This window comes from Anomalospiza imberbis, chromosome 7, assembly GCF_031753505.1.
Source record: "Anomalospiza imberbis isolate Cuckoo-Finch-1a 21T00152 chromosome 7, ASM3175350v1, whole genome shotgun sequence".
NCBI classification, from domain to species: Eukaryota; Metazoa; Chordata; class Aves; order Passeriformes; family Viduidae; genus Anomalospiza; species Anomalospiza imberbis.
The window spans coordinates 11,237,017-11,248,537 of NC_089687.1; the positions used below are offsets into that span (position 1 = coordinate 11,237,017).

Genomic DNA, 11,521 nt, shown 5'->3' on the forward strand with positions numbered 1-11,521 from the left:
CTTGCAGCTGTGGGATGGGAGCTGGAAGTAGTACTGGAAGTCCCATACTGTTATGTGTAAAGATGTTTTGATACATCTGGGAGATTGTAAGCAAGTAGGTCAGTGGATAATGACTTAATGATTTGGAGCAGAGACAGAATTAGGGGAAGTAGTGGCAAGGTCTTGCTGGAGAAAAATGAACAAATGGAAAATCTGAATGATGCCTTAGGTTAAAAATATCAACGGAGAAAGCTGAACAAAGTTAAATGTATGCATATGGTATGATAGAGTCACACCCCCAGCACTCGGCTGTAACTGGCAGAAGCAGCCTGTGAATGCATGTATGTGCTCTGCCTCTGGTGTGACCCTTCCCCTCAGACTCCTCCACTTCTAACTGCACACTTGCATGAGTGACCAGATTGTTCATACAATTCCATAAATATTGAAATCCTCAGGATTCTGTTGTGCGTGGCATGGACATGCAATTCATCGACAACAAGACTGGACCTCTTGGTTAGTTGACAGATCACATATAAGGGAGCAAGCTGCTGCTCTTTTACAGTCTGTTAAAGCCATAACCATCGTAGTCCATCTGAAATCATCCCTGCTTGACAAAGCAGCGTTCCTGGGTCAGGCATTTTTTCAAATTATATTAGTCATATGCCAATGCAGCCTAAAGGCTGTGTAAGGTGGCATTTAAAGAAAGCAGTTAAGGTGGGCTTGCTTTTGAGTGATCCACCTGGCTGTGTTAGAGCATGCTGGTGGCTTTCCTTCTGCTAACAGGCCCTTGAATTGCAGGTAGTGGTGAACAGACCAAAAGAAACAAATTATATCAGCTATGCCAGGATGTCATGGCTCATACTGTAAGGGAGGAAGCAGATAAAAGAAATAATTGTTAGTTGAATGGAGTACTTTTCCTAAGTGCACTCCACAGGTTTTCATATTAGCTCAATCTGACCTCACTTTTTATGTGGAATATTATGCTTGCACAAATACCAGAAGCTTCTTGCTTCTCAAGGCAGGATAGGACCAAAATGATGGCCTGAAATGCATTTTCCTCGGTGTTTGGAATGCATCATGTGTATGGCACAGAGATTGTGCCACAAGTAATTTGCAGCAGTAAGCATTGATCAGGCTTTTGGTTCTTTCTGCTTACTGAGCAGACAGTTGTAAAAGGTTGTAGTTGCTGGCAAGGGCAGTCAGTAGCGTTTGATAAGGGAGGAAGCAGACAATAAGAGGAAGGTACAGGTTGAGTGCCAGGAAATGTGTCATTGGAAGGGTCTGGAGTTGCTCAGATGACTGACACATCTATCATCCTGGAGGGTGCAGTACAATGGTGCAGGAGGGTTCAGGTTTCAAAGGCAAGTCTCTTTTCCTTCCCTGAAACCTCTGGTGAGCTCTAGTGCTGGCTGGGCTGCTTCAGTCAGCTTAGCTGCTGCAACCACTGACAAGTCCCCTTCCAGGAGGACATGCTGGGTATTGTCTTCAGGAAGCACTTTTACTTTTTGGCCCTGGTCATACTGGGGACCTGGCTCAGGGGGGCTGAGGGGTTGAGACACTGGCAGGAGTTGGGCTGGGAGCCAGGGTCTGGTCAGTGTTGGTTTTTGTGACTGGCTGTACTTGTGTTTTGGTGACAGCTCTTGCCTTTCCTGTTGGGACTGATCAGTATTGCTGGGGCCATCCATGGGTGCAGCAGGATGTTCCCATCCCACAGGAACTCCAGTGATTCAGGCTATCAGGAGACTCTGACCTCAATGGCATAACCCACACAGAAATGGGGAAATGCCTTCCAAAAGGAAAGTTGTTGGCCATCTCTGTACTGTCACTGTGAAGATCTGTGGGATGAGAGCAGGGGTCAAAACTCTGAGTAAAGCAGCACAGCAATCGACCCAGATAGATTTAACTGCAGCCTCTTCTCCTGCAGTGAATGCATGACTGTGTCTGTGTACATCTCTAAATTTCACTGCTGCTTAATTTCCCTTCTACAAAATATCAACCAATTTCTAGTGCCAAGAAACCTAATCATCTGTTTATTAAGATGAGACAGACAATAAGTTTGTGGGGGGAAATGTTAAGGCAGTGCACATTGATCATGCTGATTTAGGACAGTACTGCCATTGCAGCATTTCCAGAGACAAATTCTTTGTGGCTAATTGCATTATAAATTCCACTAAACCATTTTATGAGGTATTTTCCTAAGATATAAGCCCTCCATCAAAAATAAAACCAAAAAGAGCAAATGACCACTGGTGGTGTTTTTCCTATGAACATAAGAAGAGAGAGAAGGAAAAATGCAAATCATGTTCATTAATTGCTAAATCTGTTGTAATGGGCTAGTTTTAAATACTGTGGAACATGTTAAAATTCACACAGATTTTCCATCTCAAAGCCAAAGAAGTTGAGTCCTGAGGCCTTTGTCCTCATATCAAGATGGTCCTGAGCTATTGCAGGTCAGGATTTTCATCTCACTAAGTTTCAGAGGTGGCAATCCTGTCATGTCATGAATCTTAACCAACCCAGACAAGGCCTGGATGCTGGACCAGCTTCAAGAGAGTCCAGAGAAACTGTGGCAGTGGAACTCAGCCTCTTCATCTTCCTTCCTGCTGTGGCCATGGAATTATCGTGCTGGCAGTGGATATCCCGGACTAGGAACAGCAGTAGGAAACAGCAGCCATCATGTACAGACAGTGTGAACACCTGTGGGGTTCACCAGAGAGCAACTCCCCCAAATATTTGGTGGTAGTACTTAGTAAAGTGTCTTTTTACAGGGAATCTCAAACTTTGTTTTTCTCAAGCTGGGTCAGAAGACACGGAGGCACAGAGCAGTTAATTGGATTTCCCAAGGAAGCATAGCAACCACGGGAGGACTGAGGCTGGCTTCCTTGTTTCCCAGCCTCCAGCACAAAGCAGCAGACTGTTGGCCACACTACTTTAGTATTTCTTTGGGTGACTGGGAGCAAGGCATGACATTTCCTTTTTTACTTACATATTGAAGGGCACAAATTCTCATTTCTTGAAAATATTTGTCACTTAGAGCATGCCTATACAAATTTTCTCCTTGGTTCCTACAAGTGTTATGCTATGGGATCAATTTAGGGACTCCAGGCAGGGGGAGATTGCAGTCAGACCAGGAGGAAGCTGGGTCTCCTCCAGTTTTCATGTAGGAGATATTTCAGGCAGTGCTGATTTCTGAAAAACTTATTTGGTGGTTCAGCAATTGGGAAATTTCTTTGCCAGGGTAGCTTTGTCACAGGAAAGCTTTTCCTCCTAATATCTTGTATGAAATTGGGAGTTGCAAGCTCCCAGGGTAGCTGTAGCTGTCAGTCTGCTGATTAGAAGAAAACATTTTCTTTTCTTCCTCCTCCTCTCCCCCTCCCCATGCAGTAAAATTACTTGATTGCAAAGAAATAGGGAGATAAATTTACTGCCTGTGGTCTTGTCTTTGAGCCCAGGGTAGCCGATCCTTCCAGTGGCCACAGCTGGGATGTGGATAAATCCTGACTGTGTAGTGGGCACATGCACAGGGTGAGACCCTGCTCCCCATCTGTAGGGAACCCACTGCTGTCAGGTCACCCTGCTGCTGCTGGGGCTGGGGGGGACAGAGCCTTCCCCAAAAACTTCCATCTACACCTGCTCTCAGGCAGAAGAGAGATTTTTCACCTTGCTGGTGGAGCCACTTTGCCTGAAGTTCAATGGGTTGAGTAAAGCTGAAGGAGCTGGGTAGTTCATGGACTCGAGCATTTGTTAATTAGTTCTCACCTTGCCCTGAGCTGGGTCAGGCATGAGGGCTTTGTCTCAAGGGGGAACTGAGGTGAAGTGGTTCATCACTGAAGGAGCATCAGATCATGCCAGAACAACCATTAAGGCCCAGGACTAGCTGGCTCATTAGACCTCTCCATCTCTGCTCCTGACGGGAGAGATGCTCATACTCTCTTTAAATGTGCTGTTAATTAAATATTCCCTGAAGATAAGGATGCTGTAGCAGCACGCCTAGTGTTGACTCCCAGATCAAAGGAGTGAGTTCCCTGCACAACAGCCATTAAAGGTGCACTTTGGGGTGACATAGACCAGAGATAGGCATAAGAAATTTAAGCCAGGAGTTAGGTGAAAAAACTGTGATAAAAGTATCTCAGACAATTTCACAGAAATAAGAGGACTGCGAGGAAGGAGAAAGTTCCATAGAATTATTGCACGCATACACACTAAGTGTGATTTTATCCTTGTACATAGGTAACAGCTTGGCATAGCAATGGTCTTTAATCTGGGGAGAGGGGGATATCTGCTTGTTGGTGGGAAGAGGGGAGGGAGAAAAAAAACATTTTTAAATTATTCTGGTAAAACGGGCGTTTGTCGTTCTAATTTTTTATGTTATTGTTTCCAACAATTTTTACATGGTTGTTAAATTTTTAAAAGTAATTTTAGATTTTCCAAAAGTGACCATGATTTGTTACTTATACTGTAGCTTACAGAAGTGACACACTTAATATCGGGGGGTCCAAACCTGGATATCTACCAATGGAGATGGAGATCAGGTAAATGCACACCTGCTCTTCCACAGAGGAAAAGCTGCCGTTTGGCACCTGGTTTGACAGGGAGCCACAGGCTGTCCCATGAGCATTTTGGACGAGGTTAGAACTGAGCGCTGCCGTTAATCGCCAACCTTCGTGTAGGCCCAGCATGGCTTTGTGTGACAATGGTGTTCAGACAGCACGCCATCCGCCAGGAGACTCCGTGTCCCTGGAGAAGGCTCTGGGTCCATCCCCGGCAGTAGCTGAGGGCAGGGCCGCTGAGGGAGACCTGGCAGGAGCTGTGGTCCCCAAGCCCAGCCCCGTAGCGAGCGCGAGGTGCCAGCTTGCTCTCCCAGCCGGAGGGAAGGTGGTGGTGGCCGCAGCAGAGTCCGTGCTGGAGAAGGCAGGTGAGAGGGAGGTGCCTGCAGGTAGAAAAGAGTAATTGTGTGGCACTGTGGCCACGCCTGTCATCTCCTCTTCTCTTTTACAGACACTTAACAAGAACAACTTGATACCGGACGACAGAACCAACTTCTATCCACTGCAGCAAACCAATGTGTACACAACAACCTATTATCCCAGTACACTGAATAAATATGATTACAGGCCCGAGGCCTCTCCTGGAAGGACCTTTACCAACAGCTGATGATGGACAGATCCTATGGGACTGGATCACTTCCTATATGATTTTTTTTAAATTGATTTTATGGACCAAATACTGGCCCAGCTTCTAGATGTAAATATTGTACAGTAGGGTTTTTTTTTTCCTTTGGTTAATTGTGTTTCTTGTAAACAGCACATCTCCTTACAAGGACAAAAATTCACGTGGACCATCCTGCAGAGCTTTTGTGGATATTTGTCTGGAGATGGCTCTTTTACTGCAACTGTTTATGGCTGGAAGGTCAGCGTGCTGTCCAAGGCTGAGGTTGTCAAGGAAGGGGCTGTGTGCTGGTCTTGGTGGCCATTGAGCAGCCACACACAACACATAGAAGCACTCCAAGAAGGCAAGAGGTGGCCTCCTGGAGCAGGGCTGGATGCATTATTCCTGAGCCAGGACAACAATGGTGCGCTGGATGACACACAGCTCATGGGACAGGCCAAACAGGACTCCATCACGCCAACAACTTGAAGAACATTTTCTTTTCCCTTTTTTTTAATTTTTATTTTTGATTTTTTTTATGTTTCTGAGAAAAAAAAAATAGTAACTTTCTAGGGCAGTGTTCCCTATATCTTCAACAGAATCTTTTCATATTACAGGAAATACTCTCTGCAGCCTTCTTTGGTAATATGCAGTTCAGCTGATGAGAAACAACACACAAATGAAGTGCATTATCCAAAGAAGCTTTCCAGAATGTTTCCAGTCTTAATTAAAAGAAAATTATACAGGCAGTGAGACACTGAGAAAAGTAAATATTGGAATAACATTGGAGACATGAACTTGGAGTGCCTAACAAACAAAGATGTTTATATCACTAGAAAAAGAGATGTGATGATTGCCGCACAAGAGCCATGGGGTTTTTTTTCTTTCTTCCTTTTTCTTTTTTTCCGAGACAGTATTAACTCTTTTTGTTCTAGCTTTGATCCTGATTGTGTCTGCCAGGAGAGGCAACTTTAAGAGGCCATGCTCTTCTTGTGGGAAATCACCATGCTTTGGGCTAATATTTCCTCTTGTTTTATTACTGGGTTTTAGTTCATATACTTTCAAAAAATGAGTGATTCTGACTTTGCAGGGGGAAGATATTTTTTAAGGAATGTTTCCATCGTCTGACATGACCCAGAAAGTCTGCTGCACATTCTTACAGCGTCTTCCACTCAGTACTCTATGAAATAGTAACACAACTGAGTAATGTGCATTGTTTGCCAATATTTCTTTAATTTTTCTGAGAAAAAACAACCCAACAAACAAATGCTGCTGCAGCTATTGAAGTAAATTGGAGCGGTAGCATTATTAAACAGTATATCCAGCCTTGAAATGTAATTTTGTGTATGTGTGTGACTGTGTCTATAAGAACTGTATTAGTCTGATGCAGAAGCCATGTTGTCTACAACCAGATGTTTGTCTGACATAATTGTTTGGCAAAAAGGAAACTTATTGCTGGTGCTTAATGTACAACTACATCCAGTGTGTTAGCAACGTGAACAAGTTCACCACTGTTATCATTCAGTGTTTCTAAATATTTATGATGAACTCCTGATGCTAAGTATTTTAGAATGTCGCAATACTGAGCATGAGATAAAAGTACACCCTGAAATACGCATGAGCTCCACGTGGTCCTGAGCTTGGCTTTGTTGTCCGCACCTTCCCTGAGCAGCGCCGTGCCAGTGCCTGGCCCCCGGCTCGGTCTGCTCCCAGCAGTCCTGTCTGTCCCCGCTTGGTTTCAGATTCGCTGTGAGCTGACATCGGTTGTTTCTCAGTGCTGTTCCTTTGCAGTTGCTTGTTTGGAAGCCCAGCTTGGGCCGTGTACTCAGCTCTTTCACGTAGGCAGCTGGTAGGGAATGAAGAAAGCCTGTGCTACTTGTGACAAGTATATTGCTTTTCCTGTGAGGAAGGGCCAACGTGACTCTGCAAGCCTGTGTGTTACGGTGGTTTGACCAGAGGGCAAGTATACAATATCCTCCCATTTTTAAATTACTTTGTTTGACTTCAGTTCGCAGTGATTGAAAGCTGTAGGGATATTTGTAATAAAGTGGGGTTATTAGCACTGCCAAAAGGACACCTTAGGCTCAGCAGTGCCCATCATTTTCAGCAGCTGCTTTTCTTATTTAGCAGCCCACCCTGTTTCTGCTCAGGTGAAGTAGATGGGGCAGAGGGAGAGAGAGAGAGAGATGCCCTTAAATAGATTTCAAGCAGCGGAGTCAGGAGCTGATGCAGACCTAGAAGACTATCTGAAGCACCTGCTGCAACTCTCCTAGTTGGCACAGTGGTTCAGCAGCCCTGAACCCTCTGCAGCACAGCCAGGCAAGAGCAGCTGGAGCAGAGCAGGATCACCAGGGAAGCAGGATAGCATTGGTGGCAGGCAGCCTTCAGGGAGGCTCTTCCCAGGCCCGTAAATCCCATTTTAGGAGCGATGACTTTGTGCCTCGTGCCATAACGAGTTCACCCTGTCTCACTGAATTTCCACATGCCCCTCAGCAATGTTTAAAATCCTGACTTAATGTAGTTCTAACAAGTATGTAGCCCAAGGGTTGGAAATTATTACATTAGACTATCAGGATGGGATTTCCCAGCTTTAATTTATGTGATTCATGAGACAACACTGGCTCCCAAGATCATTTCAGCCATTGTAAAATCAAAGCCATCTCTGAGTTTCCCCATGAGAAGATTCCCTATATTAATACACTCTGCAATTACCATGCACGTGGCAAGATTGCAGCTGGAGTTTGAGGGAATCCAAGCAAGTCAAACCTTGCAATTATCTCAATCTTCTATTTTTCCTTTCTCTTTTCCCCTCTCCCCTTTTAATTTTTTTTTCCATTTTTGGCCTCACAGAATAACATGATGTAAACTGATTTCTTTTTTGCAGAGTACCATATGAAATTATTTAAATGTTCAAGTCACCAAGATGGGTGATTACTACCATTGTGCTCAGGAGGTGGATATTTTGTAGGTTATTGGAGGGCAGATGCTATGAGGGTGGTGCATGTGGTTATAGTTTCATCAAGACATTCCTTCTTATCAGCCATCCAAATGGATTCAGCCCTTTCTCATATAATTGGCAATCACAGCAAGGGACTGTAGTCTCCATTCGAGCAGAAAGCAGAATCCAGGAGAGAGTGAAAAAAAGAAATCAGAACACTGTATTACTCAATTAATGCTTGCAGGGGAGTGCAGTTCTGTAAGGACGATGTTAATGTGGTGTGAGAGTTGCATTTTTTATGAGCTCTCCAATGTATGCCAGGTTAACGACATCATGTGCAGGGATATTCTTGCAGTCCACGTAATTTGGCACCTTGAGCATCAGGTCTGTAATATCTGTAGAAGTTTGAGTTGCTCCTGCAGATGGATGCTAAACTTGCTAAAATTCCTATTCCTAACACCATCTTAAACTGGAGTGGAAATACATTTCCTTTGGGAGCATTGCTTTCCAGAAAGTTCATTATGCTATATATATTTTTTCCCCTTTACTTCTAAGGCAGAGAAAAGGAACCCTGGGTGGTTCTTCTGTAGGTATGGAGACACTGTGTCTCTCCAAACTCTTTGGATAGGATTCAGGTGTACAGGACATGAAATATGATGGAAATCTTACAACCAAGTGTGTAGTGGAAACATCTGTAATTAGGCCATTCTGTCTTTTACCATGGAAGTGGCTGCCTTTCTCCCAGCCAAGGGGATGTGCCTGCTGCTGTTATCCAGGGATGTTGTGCCCTTGTTGTCGGGTTTTCCTTGAGCAGTTGCCAGTAACTCACAGCTCACTGACAGACAAACCACTTGAGGATCAAACCCTCACATAAGAGGTGCTGTTGCTCTAAAGGTGCACTTGAGTGTTCAGCATATGAGCCAGGGCTGCTCTTAAATGTATGACCTGTACAGATACTATAGGAGAATAGCATTTATTGTCTAACCACCACTGTTCTTACTGCCTTATGTTCAGAAAATGAAGTGTTTGCTTTGAAATCAACAGAGAGCAGGAATGGAGCCCGTGTCTGATGCAGACAATTTGATGCCTCCAGTGATAATCTGCTGTTCAGCCCACCTAGAGAGAAAACTGCTGTCCATTGAGATTGATTTATTCTTTGTACCAAATGTAGTGGGGAGAGTTTTATATATATATATATAAATAGATATATAAAAATGTAAATGTAAAGTTTCTGCAACAACTTACTCTTCTTTTTGTAACAGTGTATACATCTATCAGTGGATAGATATGGTATATATTTATAATATATACACACGCAATATATATATTTAGCAAAATGCCTGCAGAGGAAACTTAGAATAAGAAAGGCAGTGCTGGTATTCAAATTCCACAGGGACAAACTGAAGAAAAAACCCTATAAAAATCTACTACCCTTTCTTACTTTTGAGGTAAATGGAATATAATTTTTAATTGAAAAATAAATTGATTTTTTTGAGTTAGAAATGCTGATTCTCCCCTAAATCATTCTGGTTAAGAGATATTAAGAAAGAGATACTTGATGCTGTTTATATTTTCATAATAAGCCTCCTAAATTTTTCATGTGTATCACTCTATTGTTCTTGTAATTATAAGTAGGGAGTAATTGTGCAAAGAAAATTAAAATAGCAAGTAGGAGTAACAAGTCTTGTACCACTAGAGCAAAAGACATCATCTGTTAGAACGGGAAAATGTCATCTTCCATGTTAAAGAAGTCAGTAACTGCCTTCTGAGTTATTGATCAGCTTTGCAAGCCTTGTCTTACAGTCACACCAGGAGGTTTTATCTGAAATTTAGGAAAAGAAGCCCTGTGATCCCATGGCTTTTGTTTTTCAGAAGGGTCCAAAAAACCCACCAGGCTATGGAGGCACCTGGTGCCATGGGTGTCTCTGGAGCTTTCTGTGTCAGTGGCCCAGGCTCTGCCCCCTGAGCCAGCCCTCCCACATGGCAGGGCACAGCACCCTCAGAGCTGTCTGGCGTGGCAGAGAAATACCCAGTCAATCAGGTCTGAGGGATTCATTCTTCTCCAACAAATCCCTTAAATGCCCTCATGACCAAGGCCCAAATTCCCAAGACATGAATCTTTCCCTTAAGCTTTTTGGAAGGAAACTTCAGGTGGCTTCAAGAGCAGTTTGGGGGTAGGTGAGAGAACTTTCTGTCCAGCTTTGTTTTGCCTGGTTGCCAGAGCCTTCAAAACTGGGCAGAAACCGCTCTGGATCTGGGTCCTTGTAGGACTTACCCCATCTCAGCTGTTTTGCCTGGAAATTCCTTCTTTAGAACATTTGGGCAAAATTAATGTATGCATTAATCCTGGCTGGAGAAGCAAAACCAGCTACCCACTATTTACATAGCCACAAACATAAGTGCTCAATAGCATTCAGTGTAAGTTTGGGTCTTGAACCTGTTACTTTTTCCATTCTGCCTCCAGCCTCAGCTGCAGACTCACCCCTGCTATTCAAGAGGATTCAGTGCTATAAGAGCAGCATTTGGCTTTCTGCAGGCCCCAGCCACGATTTGGTTTTAAACAAATCTGGTCATGAAAAGTATTAACACTTCACTCTGGTTCTCATGCCTCTGTCAGTGGGATGCTGCTGATTCTCAGGCCACGGAGTCAAGCAGAGGTCGGCGTGGATGGGCCATTAATAACTGGAGCAAAAATGTTATTAGTACCAAAATGTCAAACAATGTAAAAGCCAGCCAGCTGCACAGCAGTGTGCTTTCTTTCTGCACCCGTCCTTAGACAGCATCTAGACCTGCCCAGACCTAAAAGCCATGTGCTTAATTAGGAGCATTCCCACAGAGGAAGCATTAGGGAGGATGCACGGTATGTGAGATGGAAATTATAGGATTTAGCTTGTGGTTGAGGTGGGAGAGTGACAGATGCAATATTGGATCTTGGATACATGGGAAACAATTATGTGGACACAGAATGCTTGCCCCAAAACAATAAAACCTGGAGAGTATTATTGGACTCTGTTGTGAAGGCACATCACCTTTCCTATGCAATCGAACTTGATGGTACTTTAGCATAAAGGTGACCTAGACTATTATCACTGCCTTTAGACACTGTGAATTTTTTTTGGGTACTCTGTATTTTTATATATTGTACAATGTAAAGAATAATTCAGAAATAAAACAGACCAACCTGACAAGCCTCTGAGTTATTTCTCCTGCGTGGCCAACGCGTGGTGGGTCTGGGGCTCCTGAGAGCGCTGGCAGGATGGGCCAGCAGGAACGAGGAGGAGCTTCCTCCTGACCTTTGTGGCCAGTGGCCATAAACATCCACTCAGCTGCCTGAGTGGGGATGGGGAATTGCAGCATCCATCCTTCCTCCCTGTCTGCACTTTGGCACATCCTGGGGCCCAGGTCTGGATTATATTTGTCATGAGTTGTAGTCTCTGTGGACCAAACTGTGTTACT

General features: G+C 44.0%; 1 protein-coding gene across 9 annotated transcripts in view; it reads left to right on the top strand.

Moving 5' to 3' along the window:
• The window catches only part of SEMA5B (semaphorin 5B), a 280,124-nt gene extending 268,871 nt beyond the window's left edge, over window positions 1-11,253 (top strand). For 8 of the 9 annotated variants that reach the window (XM_068195396.1, XM_068195393.1, XM_068195394.1 and 5 more), the window contains one exon: window positions 4,978-11,253. In XM_068195396.1, the coding sequence (XP_068051497.1) occupies window positions 4,978-5,133 (156 nt within the window). In that variant the 3' untranslated portion in view covers window positions 5,134-11,253. Of the gene's footprint in view, window positions 1-4,441; window positions 4,512-4,977 lie in introns of all 9 variants that reach the window. The other variant, XM_068195400.1, reaches the window with a different exon arrangement.
• The last annotated feature ends 268 nt before the right edge of the window (window positions 11,254-11,521 follow it).